This window comes from Ranitomeya variabilis, chromosome 1, assembly GCF_051348905.1.
Source record: "Ranitomeya variabilis isolate aRanVar5 chromosome 1, aRanVar5.hap1, whole genome shotgun sequence".
Taxonomy (NCBI): domain Eukaryota; kingdom Metazoa; phylum Chordata; class Amphibia; order Anura; family Dendrobatidae; genus Ranitomeya; species Ranitomeya variabilis.
In genome coordinates this window covers 30877576-30898083 of record NC_135232.1, presented here as the reverse complement: position 1 = coordinate 30898083, position 20508 = coordinate 30877576, and the positions used below count along the sequence as shown (strand labels likewise).

The window sequence follows — 20508 nt, the reverse complement described above, 5'->3', positions numbered from 1 at the left end:
TGGATTTTAAACATTTTTTTAGGGCGAATAATGAGCTCAGGATAGAAGTAGAGAAGAGAAGTGGCTCATAAGGGGAGAAAGAATCAAATGTCTGTTAAGATAAAAAAAAAAAAAACTGTATTCACTTACACTATTAATGTGTGCAAAGCTTGTTGGGGTGATCGTGGCCATTTAAGCTTTTTTTTACAAAAATTTATAGTTATTTTAATAATTTATCATAGTTATTTCAAAAATAGGAGTGGTGGTCTCTGTTTGACCAGGGCCGTATACCAGCCCCCCTCACTTGTCTATTTCATACATTATTCCTACCAGCGCCCCCCATCATACCTGCTGTATTTCCTTACAAATTAAGAACTTCATCTGTGTGCCCAATGTCAGGCGGCAGCAGCTTCAGCATCAACATTTTTATGATCTATTAAAGGCATACTTTCGCAGTTACAGAATAATGTCTGTGTATAATAGATGCCGTGCCTTAACAGTTTACCGTAGTTTTAGGGCACATACAGTCTATAGCCGTATAGTACCTAGACATACCGTATAACCAGGCTGAATTGTGAGACCGCCTGTACGTGTTCACCCACCTCGTTTATCACCGTCCAGAGTGTGATTCCTGATAAAGCACAGGCCAGGGTAATTAGCCTCTGTTTTCTTGGCATGGATGCGTAAAATGGCCATAACTGGTAAAAAATAAAGTCTATACTGGAATGTTGGATTTCACGCAGACCTAATTACCATCCTGTGTCGGAGGTCGGCTCCCAGCTGTAAATCTCCGCTACCCCAGAGACTTCATCAATAACATATGTTGGAAATAGAAATTCCATCCACCCGGAACATCAGGAAAGAAAAACATCATTGACTACCATAACATAAAGACTGGTCCTACCCTAGAGGTCATGTAGGCCAAGGGGTGCCCAGGCCAAAATGGGGCTAAATAGCTGATTTTTCTTTACCCTCACACATTTTTAAAGGGGTTGTTTATAAAAATCATTTCTGATTTCTTCCAGAAATTGCACCATACCGGTCAATAGATTGCATCTGGAATTCTACAAGCAACCTATGGATACTGATGGAAAATATCAGACTTTTTTTTTGTTTTTTTTTAAACTCTGGACCATCCCTTTAAAGTGAATCTGTAAAGAAAATTAATCTCCCAAAGCTAAATCCATCAATATCTTTTATATCTTCTATCTGTTGCTGCATTCCCGAGAAAACAATGTTTTTCAGCCAAATGCTAAAAAGAGGCGTGACAGAGCACTTTTTGAACCCCTGTCACGTGAGGTTGTTTCCTCACCCAGCCCTGCCTCTTTAGCTTTGATTGATAGTTCCTTCTTGTGTGACGTCAGGTCCAGGCACGGAAATCGGACAACAAAGTATTAAGCTAAAGAGGTTGGTGCTGGGCTGTGGAACAACTTTGGGAGGCAAGGGTTGAGGAAGTTCTCTGTCACACCCAGAGCACTTAAAGCCTCATTTGCATCTGAATTAAATTAATAATTTCTGCAGGATTCAGCAACAGATTGAAAACTAAACCCATCCACACCTTTAGGTCTTATATCTGTTGCTGCATTTCAGAGAAATCGGCAGTTTAATTTATATGCAAATGAGGCATTAAGTGCTCTGGTCCTGACAATCTCTGCCTTCCAAAGTTGTTTCCTTGCCCAGCACCAACCTCTTTAGCTTGATTGATCGGCTCACAGTTTTGTATTTTTTTGCCTGGGGACTGACATCACACAGGCAGTGAGCTATCAATCAAGCTAAAGAGGCTGGTGATGGACCGGGAAACTACTTTGGGAGTCAGAGATTGAGGAAGTGCTCAATCGCACTCAGAGCACTTAGATCCTCCTTTTAATTAAATTTCTGATATCTCTGGAATGCAGCAACAGATGGAAAATATGAAGGTGTTGATGGATTTAGCTTTCAAAGAACTGCATGCTCATATATGTGGTTTGCGAGGTTGATTTTACTGACAGATTCCCTTTAACCTTGGTGTGTTTTGGGAGTATGTTTGAAAAACAGGTCGATTTGGAGGAAACCCACCTAGTTGAGGAAAAAATATTGTAGCATTGACAAACGTTCCTCCAGAATATCTTGTGAATCTTACAACACAGTATATTATGCTTTGAGCTAAACTCTCTGAAGTGTCACATCCTCCTGGGAGACCTGGGGTTAGAAGATCACTACCCATTGTGAATCGCAGATCTTCCAGCTAGCTTGTGTGTTGGTGTTCCATATGAATTTAATTTGGCTTCCTTTGATGCTGAGTAGGTTAATGACACTTTATATGCTGGTCAGAAACTTACAGCTCCATTTTCAGCTGCTTCTGATCTGGTCATTACCTTTCCCTATAAAACCTGGCCAGAGCTTCTCTGACTTGCCAGTGAAAGCTTTGCTTCCTAGCTCCTTGGAGATGTTGTGCTGTATAGGAGATCATTGTTACTGGTGATTGTTGCGTGCTGTTTTTGGGTGTATGCTTTCATCATTGTCCTTTTCCCATTTTGTTGGTACATTCCTATCTTTCTCTATAAACCTCTCTACCTTAGGTGACTGTTGCTTTCTGTTATCCCTGTTGTCTGTGTCTTGTTTACCTTACATTTCTGTCCCAGGCCTCATGATGTGGGGGAGGGGACAGATCAGGGTTCAGCAGGAGCATAGTAAGGTCAGAGACTCAGGCCCCTCTACCATCAGGAGTATCCTTGTGACAGGGACATTTAGGATCCCAGTTCCAGGGACATTTTGAGGCCCACCTTCCTTACTGAAGAGCTAAACTGTGAGTCAGGTCTGGACAAATACCAGTGGCTAGGTAACCAATGGGCCAAGGAAATTTCCACCAGAAGATATCTTTTTATGTTTGTTTTCTATTGATGGCTACTAAAGTTTTTAGCTATTAATACAAAAAATCTTTCTGGTTCTTTAGTGTGGTCTAACAATGCCTACAAAAATGTGTGTTCCTGGCTGGCAAAAATTAGGAAGGTGGGACAAAGATTTGGTAGCGACTAGCGAAAACAAGTTGTCTGTAAGGGAAAAAGGGAAGCAGGGAAGCCAAGAGCTCAGTGGTTGTGCTAAAGGGAATCTGTCAGCGGGTGTCGCTATATAATCCAAAAGCAGCATAATATAACGATAGATACCCTGATTCCAGTGATGTGTCACTTACTGGGCTGCTGCTGTTTCTGTAAAAAGTGTTTTATCAGCAGCAGATAAAAACTAGAAGACTCGTGCCTCCTGGTCCACCACTGATGAGCAGCTTTCTGTCAATCCGTTGTGTGTGCGAGTTACACAGGGCTCAGCGTTCTGAGCTCTGCTAGATCTGCAGCGGATAGAACGGTGAGCATGTGCGACCATTGCTACATTCCATTGTCTATGGAGTGGGGGTCGCATCAGGGGCTTTAGGACCATCGTTCTCATGATCGGTGCGGGTCTCGGCGGCCAGAATTTCCTCAATCGTACAGTTCTGATCCATCCTATGGATAGGCGATAAATGAGTTTGAGCCAAGCCCTCCTAAGTATATGGCCATCTTTAGGCTCAAGGTATCAAGCATTCACTTACTAAGTCTTCTCCAGTTTCATAATTTTTAAGGTTGAAGGTAGACCGAAGTCTATCGATTTCAACCTGTAGCCAAACGTGTTGATCCAGAGGTAGACAAATCCCCTGGGGCAGACACTAATGGCTCCATACTGGGGGGAAAGAAAATCACTTCCAGACTCCTCATACGTCAATCGGACTAGTTCATGGATCGAGGTCCCATCACAGAATCTAGTGCCCAATTTGGCCTCCATTTTGTTGCCATCTTGATTGGTACTTTTGCAGGTCTTATCATCTTAAAGTCAGTGTTCAATAAAATCTGCAGGTGAATTTCATGGTCAATGGCCCTGTCAAATTTAATCTGCAGATCCAAAGATTGTATCCAGTGTAGACCATGCTCTATGAGCTAAACAGGCTGGACTCCATTGTAACAAACCAGCAGATAGATCTGTGCATTGACTACTGATGTATTTTGGTCATAGAGGATGGTGGCCAAATAATTAACTTTTTAATTTTATGGCACTGTGAAAATGTGGAAGGATCGGATGCCTCTATACAATCTGTATGTGTCTCCATGGTGACAGACTACAAACAAGCCCTCTGTAGTCTGATCCTGCAGCCATGCTCCATCCTGTCCATTCCCTGCTTTTTGGTATCACACATCCTGATGTATGAGATGTGACTGCAGGATCCGACTACACGGGGCTTGTTTGTAGTCTGGCCAGCCTCCTGCCATAAGAATTGGATAATGATATTTTTGTGTGTGTATGAACTGAAACTTCTGTTCTCCACAGTAAAATGAAGTTGCTTTTGGGTTTTCAGGTTTCACCTCGCTGTCACGAAGGGCAACGCAGAATGTCTGAGGGTCTTGTTGGCTCATGGGGTAGATGTCACAGCTCAGGATCTCTCAGGTATCGTAATCTGCAGTCTATTCCTATACATCTGGGGAAATAAAGATGCAACTTTCGCAATGAAAATCACTTACCGTTTTGTGCACACAGCTCCTGTGCTGGTGTATGTCTCAGTAAGACCTCAAACAAAAAGGGTTCATTAAGAAGGACAATCTGTAGAAGTGTGGATCTACCTTAACCCTTTCACGCCATGACCATTTTCCCTTTTTTTTTTTTTTTCCCCCCTGTCCCTATAGCCATATTAGGGTTTGTTTTTTGCGGGCCTAGTTGTAGTTTTGCATGCCACCATTGATTTTTACCATATAGTATGCTGGAAAACAGGTAAAAAAATTTCCAAGTGCAGCAAAATTGCAAAATAAAGTGCAATTCCACAGTTGTGTTTTTTTTTTTTTTTTTTTTATCTACCATATTCACTGCATGGTAAAACTGACCTGTTAATATCCAACGAAATAAGAAAAAAAGAAGTGGCACTCACCCAGGATTTGCTGAACGATACTTGTCCTTTATTGAACAATCACAACATCACGGACTTTGTTACACGGAGAGGCGGCGGGTAGAGGAAGGGTTGCGGGGAGTGAGGAGAGGACTACGGCCGTTTCGCGCTTGTGCGCTTCCACGGGTCCAAAAATCGGATTACGCACGGACCATGCGTGTGAATTGCGAGAAATACGCAGCGGTGTTCTATAGAAAAGCCGGTAATTCAATTGCCGGCTTTTCATTTCTCCTGCCTAAACCCGACATGATATGAGACATGGTTTACATACAGTAAACCATCTCATATCCCCCTTTTTTTTGCATATTCCACACTACTAATGTTAGTAGTGTGTATGTGCAAAATTTCAGCGCTGTAGCTGCTAAAATAAAGGGTTAAATGGCGGAAAAAATTGGCGTGGGCTCCCGCGCAATTTTCTCCGCCAGAGTGGTAAAGCCAGTGACTGAGGGCAGATATTAATAGCCAGGAGAGGGTCCATGGTTATTGGCCCCCCCTGGCTACAAACATCTGCCCCCAGCCACCCCAGAAAAGGCACATCTGGAATATGCGCCTATTCTGGCACTTGGCCTCTCTCTTCCCACTCCCTGTAGCGGTGGGATATGGGGTAATGAAGGGTTAATGTCACCTTGCTATTGTAAGGTGACATTAAGCCAGATTAATAATGGAGAGGCGTCAATTATGACACCTATTCATTATTAATCCAATAGTACGAAAGGGTTAAAAAACACACACACACACATGATTTAAAAGTATTTTAATGAAATAAACACAGCGGTTGTTTTAATAATTTATTGCTCTCTCAATCCATCAGCAACACCCTCGCTTGGAAAAATAATAAACGCACAAGATACATACCTTCTGATGTCCTATCACGTCCAACGAGGTATTCCATCTGAAGGGGTTAACTAATATTACAGGCACGAGCTGCGATAAACCACTCGCTCGTGCCTGTAATCCCCGGGTGCTGAAAGGAAAGCTAGATCTGTACTTACATTGAGTCGCGGTGATGCGCCCCTGCTGGATGTTCTCATGAACTGCAGCCTGGGAACTTTTTCCCACGCTCCAGGTCATATGAGGACATCCACCAGGGGGCGCATCACCGCGACTGAAGGAAATGTAGGTTAATGACCTACATTTCATTCATTCGCCGGGGATTACAGGCACGGAGCACAGCTGCATTTGCAGGGCTCCTGCCTGTAAAATATTTTAACCCCTTCAGATCATGGATTACCTCGTGGGACGTGACGGTTCAGCTGAGGGTATGTATCTTGTGCGTTTCTTATTTTTCCAAGCGAGGGTGTTGCTGATGGATTGAGAGAGCAATAAAATACTGAAACAACCGCTGTGTTTATTTCATTAAACTACTTTTACTAATGTGTGTGTGTTTTTTAACCCTTTCATACAATTGGATTAATAATGGATAGGTGTCATAATTGACGCCTCTCCATTATTAATCTGGCTTAATGTCACCTTACAATAGCAAGGTGACATTAACCCTTCATTACCCCATATCCCACCGCTACACGGGAGTGGGAAGAGAGTGGCCAAGTGCCAGAATAGGCGCATCTTACAGATGTGCCTTTTCTGGGGTGGCTGGGGGCAGATGTTTTTAGCCAGGGGGGGTCTTATAACCATGGACCCTCTCCTGGCTATTAATATCTGCCCTCAGTCCCTGGCTTTACCACTCTGGCGGAGAAAATTGCGCGGGAGCCCACGCCAATTTTTTCCGCCATTTAACCCTTTATTTTAGCAGCTACAGCGCTGAAATTTTGCACATACACACTACTAACATTAGTAGTGTGGAATATGCAAAAAAAAAGGGGGATATGAGATGGTTTACTGTATGTAATCATGTCTCATATCCTGTCGGGTTTAGGCAGGAGAAATGCAAAGCCGGCAATTGAATTACCGGCTTTTCACAGATATCGCGCTGAATGAAATATAAATACAGAATATATATATATATATGTGTCTCAATGACATATCTCTATATATATATATATATATATATATATATATATATATATATATATATATATATATATATATATATATATATATATATATATATATATATATATATATATATATATATATACTAGCTGTACTACCCGGCTTCGCCCGGGTTAATGACTGCTGTTAGCAAAATAGAATGTGTTAACAAAAATTTATTCTGCACACAAAAACCACAAAACAAATAGATAGAAATGTAATTATTAAAAGGCAAAAACTAAGCAAATAGAAGCATTTCACAACATATATTAGCTTTGTTATACTGAGAATGTCTTTGTTGCCTATATTAACCAATCAGAGCTCAGGTTAATTAACTGTAGCAAAATAGAAGCTGAGCTGTGATTGGTTGCTATTGGCAGCCTGATAAATCCCCAGCCAACAGGAAGCCCTCCCCCCTGGCAGTATATATTAGCTCACACATACACATAATAGACAGGTCATGTGACTGACAGCTGCCGTATTTCCTATATGGTACATTTGTTGCTCTTGTAGTTTGCTTATTAATCAGATTTTTATTTTTGAAGGACAATACCAGACTTGTGTGTGTTTTAGGGCGAGTTTTATGTGTCAAGTTGTGTGTGTTGAGTTGCGTGTGGCGACATGCATGTAGCGACTTTTGTGAGATGAGTTTTGTGTGGCGACATGCGTGTAGCAACATTTTGTGTGTTGAGTTGCATGTGACAGGTTAGTGTAGCAAGTTGTGTGCAGCAAGATTTGTGCATGGCGAGTTTTGCGCGTGGCGAGTTTTATGTGTGGTGCATTTTGAGTATGTGCAAGTTTTGTGTGAGGCAACTTTTGCATGTGGTGCAACTTTTGTACATGTGGCAATTTTTCTGTGTGTGCAAGTTTTGCATGAGGTGAGTTTTCCATGAGGTGAGTTTTGCACGTGTGGCGAGTTTTGCGTGAGCCTAGTTTTGCATATGGCGAGTTTTGCATGTAGCGAGTTTTGAGTGGTGACTTTTGTGTTTCGACTTTTATGTGGCGAGGTTGGTGTGTGTGTGTGGTGAAATGTGTGCTGAGGGTGGTATATGTGTTCAAGCACGTGGTAGTGTGTGGCGCATTTTGTGTTTGTGTTCATATCCCCGTGTGTGGTGAGTATCCCATGTCGGGGCCCCACCTTAGCAACTGTACGGTATATACTCTTTGTCGCCATCGCTCTCATTCTTTAAGTCCTCATTGTTCACATCTGGCAGCTGTCAATTTTCCTCCAACACTTTTCCCTTCACTTTTTCCCCATTATGTAGATAGGAGCAAAATTGTTTGGTGAATTGGAACGCGCGGGGTTAAAATTTCACCTCACAACATAGCCTATGACGCTCTCGGGGTCCAGACGTGTGACTGTGCAAAATTTTGTGGCTGTAGCTGCGACGGTACAGATGCCAATCCCGGACATACACACATACATACATACACACATTCAGCTTTATATATTAGATATACCTGTATGTAATCTCCTGTATATAGTATATACCTGTGTGTCATCTCACCTATATATAGTATATATCTGTGTGTCATCTCCTGTATATAGTATATACCTGTATGTCATCTCCTCCTATACATAGCATATACCTGTGTCATCTCCTCCTGTATATACTATATACCTGTAGGTAATCTGCTCCTGTATATAGTATATACCTGTGTGTCATCTCCTCCTGTATATAGTATATACCTGTATGTCATCTCCTCCTGTATGTAGTATGTACCTGTATGTCATCTCCTCCTCTATATAGTATATACCTGTGTCATCTCTCCTGTATATAGTATATATCTGTGTGTCATCTCCTCCTGTATATAGTATATACCTGTGTGTCATCTCCCCTGTAAATAGTATATACCTGTGTGTCATCTCCTGTATATAGTATATAGCTGTATGCCATCTCCTCCTGTATTAGCCCTCGTTCACACGTTATTTGGTCAGTATTTTTACCTCAGTATTTGTAAGCTAAAATGGCAGCCTGATAAATCCCCAGCCAACAGTAAGCCCACCCCCTGGCAGTATATATTAGCTCACACATACACATAATAGACTGGTCATGTGACTGACAGCTGCCGGATTCCTATATGGTACATTTGTTGCTCTTGTAGTTTGTCTGCTTATTAATCAGATTTTTATTTTTGAAGGATACCAGACTTGTGTGTGTTTTAGGGCGAGTTTCGTGTGTCAAGTTGTGTGTGTTGAGTTGCGTGTGGCGACATGCATGTAGGGACTTTTGTGAGATGAGTTTTGTGTGGCGACATGCGTGTAGCAACTTTTTGTGTGTCGAGTTGCATGTGACAGGTTAGTGTAGCAAGTTGTGTGCAGCAAGTTTTGCGCATGGCGAGTTTTGCGCGTGGCGAGTTTTATGTGTGGTGCCTTTTGAGTATGTGCAAGTTTTGTGTGAGGCAACTTTTGCATGTGTTGCAACTTTTGTGCATGTGGCAATTTTTCTGCGTGTGGCAATTTTTCTGCGTGTGCAAGTTTTGCGTGTGGCGAGTTTTGCACGTGTGGCGAGTTTTGCATGTGGAGAGTTTTGCGCGTGGCGAGTTTTGAGCGGCGACTTTTGTGTTTCTACTTTTATGTGGCGAGGTTGGTGTATGTGTGGTGAAATGTGCACTGAGGGTGGTATATGTGTTCGAGCACGTGGTAGTGTGTGGCGCATTTTGTGTGTGTGTTCATATCCCCGTGGTGGTGTGATTATCCCATGTTGGGGCCCCACCTTAGCAACTGTACAGTATATACTCTTTGGTGCCATCGCTGTCATTCTTTAAGTCCCCCTTGTTCACATCTGGCAGCTGTTAATTTGCCTCCAACACTTTTCATTTCATTTTTTCCCCATTATGTAGATAGGGGCAAAATTGTTTGGTGACTTGGAAAGCGCGGGGTTAAAATTTCACCTCACAATATAGCTTTGACGCTCTCAGGGTCCAGACGTGTGACTGTGCAAAATTTTGTGCCTGTAGCTGCGACGCCTCCAACACTTTTCCTTTCACTTTTTCCCCATTATGTAGATAGGGGCAAAATTGTTTGGTGAATTGGAAAGCGCGGGGTTAAAATTTCACCTCACAACATAGCCTATGACGCTCTCGGGGTCCAGACGTGTGACTGTGCAAAATTTTGTGGCTGTAGCTGCTACGGTTCAGATGCCAATCCCGGACATACATACATACATACACACATACACACATTCAGCTTTATATATTAGATATATATATATATACTGTATATATGTTTTCCCGAACATTTGAGCACATAAATCCATTAGATGTCGGTTTTGCAAGCCTGCGAGAAAATCTCGGCATACGGATGTCACACGGATCATTTGATGCGAGGAAATCGCATCCTCGCACTGCACACGGATCACTGTTTTTGAAACATTTGTGCGATTCTCGGCCGTGAAAAACGGACCGTTTTTTTATACGTTAAGTGTGTCCCCGGCCTAATACTGTCCATCCTGCCATGTGTCCTCTATAGCACGGGGGTCTGGCTCCTACGCAGCAGAGGGTCCTTTAGCCCACTTAGATATTGGTCTCCGGCTGCTGCATTTGCACTCACTATAATGGCACCCTTGCTTTTTTTAAATTTTATTTTTTACCATAGTTTTGTTTGTATTTCTTGCAGGTCACAATGTTTTACACCTGGCGGTGAAGCACGGCCACATGGAGTGCATCAAGAGACTTCTCCAGGTAAGTACCCCAACGACTGACCGCAATAGGGGGAGGGTGACCCCAAATAATCCCATCCACACATTCTCCCCAAAACTACCCATAGACCCCCATGAATGGGGTGATATCAGTAGCTCATGTGTTGCAGATTTTTCCATATATTCTGCAGGTTACATTCTTACCTGTCGCCCCGTTTAGCCATTAGGAAAGAGCCGGGCTGCCCTAGGAAGGATCAGAATAAAAATAATGGCGCATAGAGCCAGGATGTCGTCACATTCCCAAAATATGTCGCCCATTTCCCCATAAAGAGACAGACGGATAACGAGGAACTGCTCATCAGGAGCCCGCCTGCTGCTCCTCATCTTCGCAACTTCCCTAATGGTGCCATGAGAATGTCACCTGTCCAATTCCAGCACCAATTAACCCTGTACTGACTGCATCGACTTCCAGAAAAGGTCAGAGTAGGAGACATCTTAGATCCCCAAGAGGGTGCAGACGCCACGGTGCTTACACACCCTATAGTGCAAGCCTGACTCTATCAATAGGATCAAATTCTAAAGCCCACCCATCCCAGCCCATCTCCGAGGCTCTCTTCCAAGCCTTCCTGTCTCCAAGACTCTCTTCCAACCCCCCCCCCCCCCCCCCCCCCCCCCGGTCTGAGGCTCTCTTCCAAGCCCTCCCTTCCCTGAAACTCTTCTAAGCCTCTCTTCCTACCCCTCTCGTCCCTGAGCCTCCCTTCCAAGCCCTCTCATCTCTGAGCCTCCCTTCCAAGCCCTCTCGTCTCCGAGCCTCTCTTCCCAGCACTCTCGTCTCCGAGCCTCTCTTCCTACCCCTCTCGTCCCTGAGCCTCCCTTCCAAGCCCTCTCGTCTCCGAGCCTCTCTTCCAAGCCCTCTCGTCTCCGAGCCTCTCTTCCAAGCCCTCTCGTCTCCGAGCCTCTCTTCCAAGCCCTCTCGTCTCCGAGCCTCTCTTCCCAGCCCTCTCGTCTCTGAGCCTCTCTTCCCAGCCCTCTCGTCTCCGAGCCTCTCTTCCAAGCCCTCTCGTCTCCGAGCCTCTCTTCCAAGCCTCTCGTCTCCGAGCCTCTCTTCCAAGCCCTCCCGTCCCCAAGACTCTCTTCCAAGCCCTCACGTCTCCGAGACTCGCTCTTCCAAGCCGGCCTGTCTTCGAGACTCTCTTCCAAGCCGGCCTGTCTTCGAGTCTCTCTTCCAAGCCGGCCTGTCTTCGAGACTCTTTTCCAAGCCTGCCCAACCCCCAGATTTTCCATTATCTGACCTGCAATTAAAGGGAATTTAATAGACTTTGTAAGATATTCTCACTATGTTGAAGATCTCTGCTTGCTGGGCATAATTGGGGCAGGTGTCCAGACCCACAACGTAAACTGAACTAATGCCATTCACTGACAGCCAGCAGAGGTCTGTTCAGAGACTGGTCACAAAGCGTATTACAAAGTTGCAGAACTTTTTTTTATATGACCCAATATATGAAGTTGAACTTTTCTGTGCTGTAGCTTTAAGGACCGGAACAACGTGAAGCGTGAGGGCGCCTAGTACCAGATAAACAGGATTGCTGCTGATTAGTAAACCAATACAATGGCGGCATTTACGGGACAGTCCCCTCCATTCAGTAAAGCCGCTCTGGCAGAAAATTCCCCATAATCTTTCCCGTATGACGCCAAACCACTGGCCGAGGCTCCATCTCCAGCAGCTGTTCCTTTGTCCGGCTCCTGACGTGTGTGAACTGAGCATAGAGGGTTGTGCATCCTCTCTATCTGGAGCGATGCACTGAGCCTGACCCTTCTGAAAATGGCCAAATTCCTGGCGTGTTTGCTGTGGGCCGGAAGCGACAATGTGAAGGTCACTGACTGTCATCTCTGTGGCCCCCAGCCCACGCTTTCTATGGATGTGTTCTATAACGGAGTCCATCCCCCTTCTCTTCTTTATTGTTTGGGCATTGCATTTTAAGTGATTTTCCAATATTTCTCTGTAGTGGTAATTATAGAAAAATGAGAGACTGTCTCCATTTCAATATCCTATCAGTCTGGGTCCGACAGCCGGGACCTCCACGATCAGCTGTGTGCAGGTCCCATGACGGATGTACAGCGGCAGAACAGCAGAGCGCCGTACACTGTGCAGTGGCCATGCTTAGTACTACAGCTCATATTATTAGGTGCAGTACCCAAGTGCGGCCACTACATGGCGTAGGGAGCTGAGCTGTTCTCGCTCTGTACGCTGTATATCCAGCTGTCGTCAGACCTGCACACAGCAGGTCGTGGTGTTGTTGGGTATGAGACCCCCACTAATGTCATAGTGGTGACCTATTCTAAGGGAAAGGCCATCAATATCTAAGTAATGTACAACTTCTTTTAAAATGTTTTCAAGTGCCCTTTTAGTAGTTATTATTGGGGTCTATCCTCCATCAACAAGAGAGGAAAGTGCCAATAAAAAGCGTCTCGAGCTGGAGGAGCTGACTATCCGTACATTGGAAGGATGCCCATTCATTTGCCCTATGGAGAAGCTGACTCCATATTTTGGAAGGCCAACCCATTAATTTGCCCTGTGGTGATGCTGTAGAGGGGCTGACTATCCATACATTGGAAGGACGGCCCATTAATTTGCCCTGTGGTGATGCTGTAGAGGGGCTGACTATCCATACATTGGAAGGACGGCCCATTCATTTGTCCTGTGGTGGCGCTGTAAAGGGGCTGACTATCCGTATATTGAAAGGGTGGCCCATTCATTTGCCCTGTGGTGACGCTGTAGAGGGGCTGACTATCCGTATATTGGAAGGACGGCCCATTCATTTTCCCTGTGGGGGCGCTGTAGAGGGGCTGACTATCCGTATATTGGAAGGACGGCCCATTCATTTTCCCTGTCGTGACGCTGTAGAGGGGCTGACTATCCGTATATTGGAAGGACGGCCCATTCATTTTCCCTGTCGTGACGCTGTAGAGGGGCTGACTATCCGTATATTGGAAGGACGGCCCATTCATTTTCCCTGTCGTGACGCTGTAGAGGGGCTGACTATCCGTATATTGGAAGGACGGCCCATTCATTTGCCCTGTGGTGGCGCTGTAGAGAGGCTGACTTTCCGTATATTGGAAGGGCGGCCCATTCATTTGCCCTGTGGTGGCTCTGTAGAGGAGCTGACTATCCGTATATTGGAAGGGCGGCCCATTCATTTGCCCTGTGGTGACGCTGTAGAGGAGCTGACTATCCGTATATTGGAAGGATAGCCTATTCATTTGCCCTGTGGTGGCGCTGTAGAGGTGCTGACTATCTGTATATTGGAAGGATGGCCCATTCATATCCCCTGTTGTGGCGCTATAGAGGGGCTGACTATCCGTATATTGGAAGGGTGGTCCATTCATTTGCCCTGTGGTGGCGCTGTAGAGGGGCTGACTATCCGTACAATGGAAGGACAGCCCATTCATTTGCCCTGTGGTGGTGCTGTAGAGGGACTGACTATCCGTATATTGGAAGGATGGCCCATTCATTTGCCCTGTGGTGGCGCTGTAGAGGGGCTGACTAACCTTATATTGGAAGGGCGGCCCATTCATTTGCCCTGTTGTGTTGCTAAGGAGGAACTGAGCACTTGCTGCTGAATTCTCCCACAGATCGCTTTGACTTGGCACTATCAATTTATTTTAATAAAAACTGTGTAATACTTAATTTCTCCTGCGGGGGAGCTGTAGGGGAATTGAACAGTGATTCCTGTCTGTAAATGTTGCTGTTCTTTTGTGATTGTTTTCTAGGCTAAATGTCCGGCGGATTGCATTGATAATCTGGGGAGAACCTGCGTGCATTATGCCGGTGAGTTACCTGAGAGGTCGTAATTGCCACTAGTTCTGACTGGGGGGCAGATATTTGGCATTTAGCGCTGCACAGCAGCCTGCCATCACACATGATAGCACAAGCCTACTACATCGGGTCCGATAAACAAAAGGATCAGAAGACCGGCTGGAAATTAGAAGTTAAGCCTGTGCTCCGCTGGTCTCCCCTCCTTCCCTGTAGTCGTGGTCGGTATGTGACCGCTGCAGCCAATCAGTGACTGCAACAATTGGCTACAGCTGTTAAGCACAGATCATGCTGGAGGAGAAAGAGGGAAGATACCAAGGATTAATAGGTTTGTGCTATTTCTTTTAACCATTCTGGGGCCATATATAAAAGTAAAGAAAGGGGGCAGAACATTCCTTTAAGGATCCGCCAGCCCACGGTCACCTGGTACCTCCTTGTTTATAAACACTTTGTCCCTGATCTGTCATCGCTGTTTCTGACAATTTCTACAGTCATTATTACAGGAATCCGCTCAGTATTTACAATGGACGTCTTGTTTTTCAGCTGTGACCGGCTCCGTCCCCACGCTGCAGATCCTGTGCGACCACAAATGCCTTCTAAATGTCAGAGACTCGGTAAGAAACCGATAAACTTATACTGGATTCTCCGTGAACGGACCGAGCAACGTGCCGGGTTACAGAGATGTTCTCCTACGTACAGGAGATGAATGTGACGCGTTCGATGACGAGGAGTGATACGTTTCTCCAATATAACCTCTGATAACTTGCAGGGAGTTAGAATCCGCCCCGGTCATGTGATGGATGCACAGCTACACAGCTCGTCACAGTACAATTATCGGAGTTGTGTCTCATCACAAAATGTAGTGTTGTCCGCCGACTATGTAATATTCCCCACAACAAGCTGAAAAACCCTGGTGGGTCATGTCGGGAAATCTGGATGATAAATCTCATTTTTGCACTTTCCCTGTGACCAGTTGGGATTGAGGGAAAACTTGGCAGTAATGGTTGTTTTCCTGCAGCGCCCCCAGAGGGGAAATTAAGTATTGCCACTTCTTATTTTTTTCTTTGTTAATGGACAATCCCTTTAATTTCTGTAGACATGGCACCATAGTGGCTATTGAATCCCAGGTATATTGAACTTTCCCTACATCACCGCTTGTCACCGGCCGATATATAATACCGCAGGATTACTCAGATTGGATTTAGGAATGAGTTTTGGAAGAAATCATCTGAAAATCTCCTGGCCTACATTTCTGTAATCTCCACATTGTTTAAAACCTAAACCTTGGAATTATAGAACAAAAATACTCTGTGATGAATTGATGGTAACGATAGTGATGGTGTATGAAGCGGTACTGCCCAAGGTCATACGGGCGTTATGCCATTATTCTGCCTTCAGAGCTGAAAGCCGCCCACACGCCTCATGTAAACTCCGATTTTGTGGCGATCTCCCCTGTAATCGGCGGATCGCCTCGTGTCTGGGGACTGGGAGAAGCAGTGGTGGCCTCTTCAGGTGAAACGTGGTATTACATGGTCCCCATTCCAATGAATGTGAGCCAAGTCCTCCACAGCCGTGGCTGCGCAAATGGAACAACCCCTACAAGTTGTTTTCGTTATTGGTAGTACATGTCTGCTCCAGTCCACCAAAACGGGAGCCACTGGTACAGAAATATAAGGGGTCACACCGACCTTGTGAAAACTTTCCAACTTGTGTTATAAAAGTGGAAGTGGATGACTGTAAAATGCGCTTTTGCCTAAAACTATTTCAACCATTTTCAGTAAAAAAAAAAATATATATATATATAATTTACATATTTTACATATTTTATATCCATCAAAGCTTTATTTTAGATTTAAATTCTCTCTGCGGTCACCACTAGGGGGAGCTCATTACATAGTTTCTTATACATGTGTATGCGGTGAGCTCCTAAGCTCCCCCTAGTGGTGGCTGATGGCAGACAGAAGATTATCAAGGTCAAAAATGGTCTTTTTTTTCTTTTATTTGCTTTTTTTTTTCCAAGCCCACCCTTTGGTTCCAGAGATAGTAGTCTTTTATTTTTATTTATTTATTTATATTTTTTAAATTAGTATTAATTTTTGTGGCCTTTACGAAGGGGGTGTGGCTCCAGGATCCTCTGGGGCGTGTCTTTACGCCGCTCTACGTTATGACAGTAAAATGTAAGACTAAATAAAAAGGTCCACATGTCTTTAAACCGTATGACGGATGTAAAAAAAAAAACAAATTTCATAGTCTAGGGAACAGCGGAAATGAAATCAGAGCCGAAACTGGACTCTTTTGACTTGGTGACATGTCTCTTTAAAGGGTTGTTCCCCTATTTATAAATGGGTGTTGCTTGGTAGCACTTGAAAAAAAAAAACACAAGCAAATGTTCAGTTTACTGTCTATTAATTAATTTTCAGCTGTTCTTGGTATATGAACACTATTGTTTACAGCTTATTGCCTAGGAGACCGACCACTACTGCGGTCTAGCAGCAGTGACTAAGCATACGCCATGTTTACAAGTTATTTTTTATTTTTCTGTGCTTTTCTATTCTCTGTTCCAAAGCTGACCGGGATCTCTGTTGCCCGCTGTTACCTCCTAATCCTGGACAGCTTGAGAGTAGTGCTTAGAAACGAGACTACAGTGGTGGTCGGTCTCCTAGGCAACGAGCTGCAAAAAAAACCCCCAAAAAAGTGTTAATATCCCAAGAATAGATGTAAATTTTCATAAGTAGTAAACTGCAAAAGTGTTTGTTTTCCAAGTGCTATCCATATATACTATCAAATGCCTCTTTTTAGAAATGTATAGTTCTTCCGATTGGCCCTGTCTATTTGCTCATGTACAAGGCATTGAAGTAGCTTAGGTATCCATGGTTACAACCACTCATCTAGTGACAGTTAGTTGCTAGTGGTTGTAACCATGGATACCTAAGCTACTGCAATGGTCTGCACATGAGGAAAGAGACCTAGCTAATCAGAAGAACTGTACTACATTTCTTATTAGATGGTATTTGCTAATAGAATTATTACACCTACTACATATTGAGATAGGATCTTCGTATTTAAGAACGTTCTCTTTAAATTATTTTTTTTGTTCTGTATTTTGCAGGACGGTCACACTCCTCTGCTGATTTCCGTTCATCAAGGCCACGTGGAGGCGTGTAAGTGCCTCTTAGACCATAGAGCTGACGCAAACCTGGCAGATAAGAACGGAAAGTAAGTCTATGATATCGATGTGCAGCAAGAGGGTCTGCTACACACTCCTGGGGGTAAAGCCTGGTTTAAAGGGAGACTAACATCAAACATTTATATGGAAAGTGTTCTTAAAGGGTTAAACCAATGAGAGTTATGTGCACTATCATAGACTGAGACCTGATGGTGCGGCATTAAAGGGGTATTCCTATAATAATAGGTGAGGATTTACAATCACACACTAATCTCAGGGGCCGGAATGCCAGAACCCCCGCTTATCCATAAATGAAGGAACCACAGTACTACTTCAGTGATGGAGCTTCGCCAGAATATTTCCCTTGACACATTCTTACCACCTCAATAATCATGGTCGGAAAAAGTCTCAGAAATCGTAATCATTATATCATGACGTATACTTCAGATATGCAAATACTATAATAAAGTAGGAATGCCAATACTATAATAAAGTAGGAATGCCCCTTTAAGATAATCATAGACCCATTTCGGTCTGGAGATGGAATTGGACGGCATTACTGCTGTATAGAACATACTTTAGAAAAATTAATGTTCTCAGTGCCCAAATTGGCCAATTCCTGAGGGCCCCCCAGCCATGACAAGGCGATCTTTTTTGTCGTAGGGAACAGACATGTCCCTTCTGTGCCAAAAGATAGAGGAGAGGTAGGATCCACAGCCCTAGACCGATGAGAGGAGCTCGGCCAAACATGAAGGCCGTCACCACCTCCAATAGTATACCAGCCTTCTCGTGGCTGCTGGGCGCTCCCAAAGTGGCCATTTTGTTCGATAAAGGGAACCTGTCAGCAGGTTTTACTACCTGCAACTGATCTAATCTGTGTCGCTGTTATGAAGACTAATTTTGCACCTCTTTTTTTGTTTTTTTTCTTCCATTTCCCTGTAATCGCTTTGTCAATTTTTATGTAAATGAGCCAGAAAGTGCAGGGGGCCATACCCATCATCCAGGTCTCCCGCCGTCCCCCAGTCATTCAGACTGGACGCTATTGTCTTAGTAACCTGCCTCCCCGCCCGGAGATCTTGTGCAAGTGCTGTCATTCCCTGGGGCAGCACTTCCAGAAATCCATCATTCAGCTCTTCTAACATCATCAGGACTTGAATGACTGTCTATTATCTGCCTATTATCTATCTAATATCTATTATCTATCTATTATTTATCTACACTGTGTGCAGAATTATTCGGCAAGTTGTATTTTGATCACATGATCCTTTTCTACATGTTGTCCTACTCCAAGCTGCTCAGGCTCGAGATCAAATCAGGTTATGTGCATCTCTGTAATGAGGAGGGGTGTTGTGTAATCACATCAACACCCTATATAAGGTGTGCTTAATTATTAGGCAACTTCCTTTCCTTTGGCAAAATGGGTCAGAAGAGAGATTTGACGGCTCTGAAAAGTCCACAATTGTGAGATGTCTTGCAGAGGGATGCAGCAGTCTTGAAATGGCCAAACTTTTGAAGCGTGACCACCGAACAATCAAGCGTTTCATGGCAAATAGCCAACAGGGTCGCAAGAAGCGTGTTGGGCAAAAAAGGCGCAAAATATCTGCCCATGAATTGAGGAAAATCAAGCGTGAAGCTGCCAAGATGCCATTTGCCACCAGTTTTGCCATATTTCAGAGCTGCAACGTTACTGGGGTAACAAAAAGCACAAGTTGTGCGATACTCAGGGACACGGCCAAGGTAAGGAACGCTGAAAAACGACCACCTGTGAACAAGAGACATAAAACGTCAAGACTGGGCCAAGAAATATCTTAAGACTGACTTTTCAAAGGTTTTATAGACTGATGAAATGAGAGTGACTCTTGATGGGCCAGATGGATGGGCCACAGGCTGGATCAGTAAAGGGCAGAGAGCTCCACTCCCACTCAGACGCCAGCAATGTGGAGGAGGGGTACTGTTATGGGCTGGTATTATCAAAGAGGAACTTGTGGGACCTATTCGGGTTGAGGATGGAGTGAAGCTCAACTCCCAGACCTACTGCCAGTTTCTGGAAGACAACTTCTTCAAGCAGTGGTACAGGAAGAAGTCGGTATCGTTCAAGAAAAACATGATTTTCATGCAGGACAATGCTCCATCACATGCCTCCAACTACTCCACAGCGTGGCTGGCCAGTAAAGGTCTCGAAGAAGAAAAAATAATGACATGGCCCCCTTGTTCACCTGATCTGAACCCCATAGAGAACCTGTGGTCCCTCATAAAATGTGAGATCTACAGGGAGGGAAAAAGTCCACCTCTCGGAACAGTGTCTGGAGGCTGTGGTGGCTGCTGCACGCAATGTTCATCGTAAACAGATCAAGCAACTGACAGAATCTATGGATGGAGGCTGCTGAGTGTCATCATACAGAAAGGTGGCTATATTGGTCACTAATTTTGGGGGTTTTGTTTTTGCATGTCAGAAATGTTTATTTCTAAATTTTGTGCAGTTATATTGGTTTACCTGGTGAAAATAAACAAGTGAGATGGGAATATATTTGGTTTTTATTAAGTTGCCTAATAATTCTGCACAGTAATAGTTACCTGCACAAAGAGATACCCTCCTAAGATAGCCAAATGTAAAAAAAACACCACCCCAACTTCCAAAAATATTGAGCTTTGATATTTGAGTTTTTTGGGTTGATGGAGAACATAGTTGTTGATCAATAATTAAAAAATAATCCTCTAAAATACAACTTGCCTAATAATTCTGCACACAGTGTATTATCTATTATTTATCTATTATCTACCTATCTATTATCTATCATCTATTACTATCTATCATTTTGCAGTCATCCCTCTATAGAATGCCTGGTGGGTGTTTCTGCTCCCCGGCAGCCATTGCTGATAAGGTCTAGATAGTCACCCAGTCGGTGTTTCCACGTGTTCTCGCATCGGAGCAATGCCAGGTTTGGGGTATGCGGAGAGGCCTGCGCTTTGCTTT

The 20508-nt window shown here is 44.1% G+C and overlaps 1 protein-coding gene across 1 annotated transcript in view; it reads left to right on the top strand.

The window, feature by feature from the left end:
• The window catches only part of RAI14 (retinoic acid induced 14), a 94692-nt gene that overhangs the window by 58012 nt on the left and 16172 nt on the right, over positions 1-20508 (top strand). The window contains exons 4-8 of the mRNA XM_077281737.1: positions 4340-4428; positions 10533-10597; positions 14326-14383; positions 14912-14982; positions 17478-17584. Of these exons, the coding sequence (XP_077137852.1) occupies positions 4340-4428; positions 10533-10597; positions 14326-14383; positions 14912-14982; positions 17478-17584 (390 nt within the window). The remainder of the gene's footprint in view (positions 1-4339; positions 4429-10532; positions 10598-14325; positions 14384-14911; positions 14983-17477; positions 17585-20508) is intronic.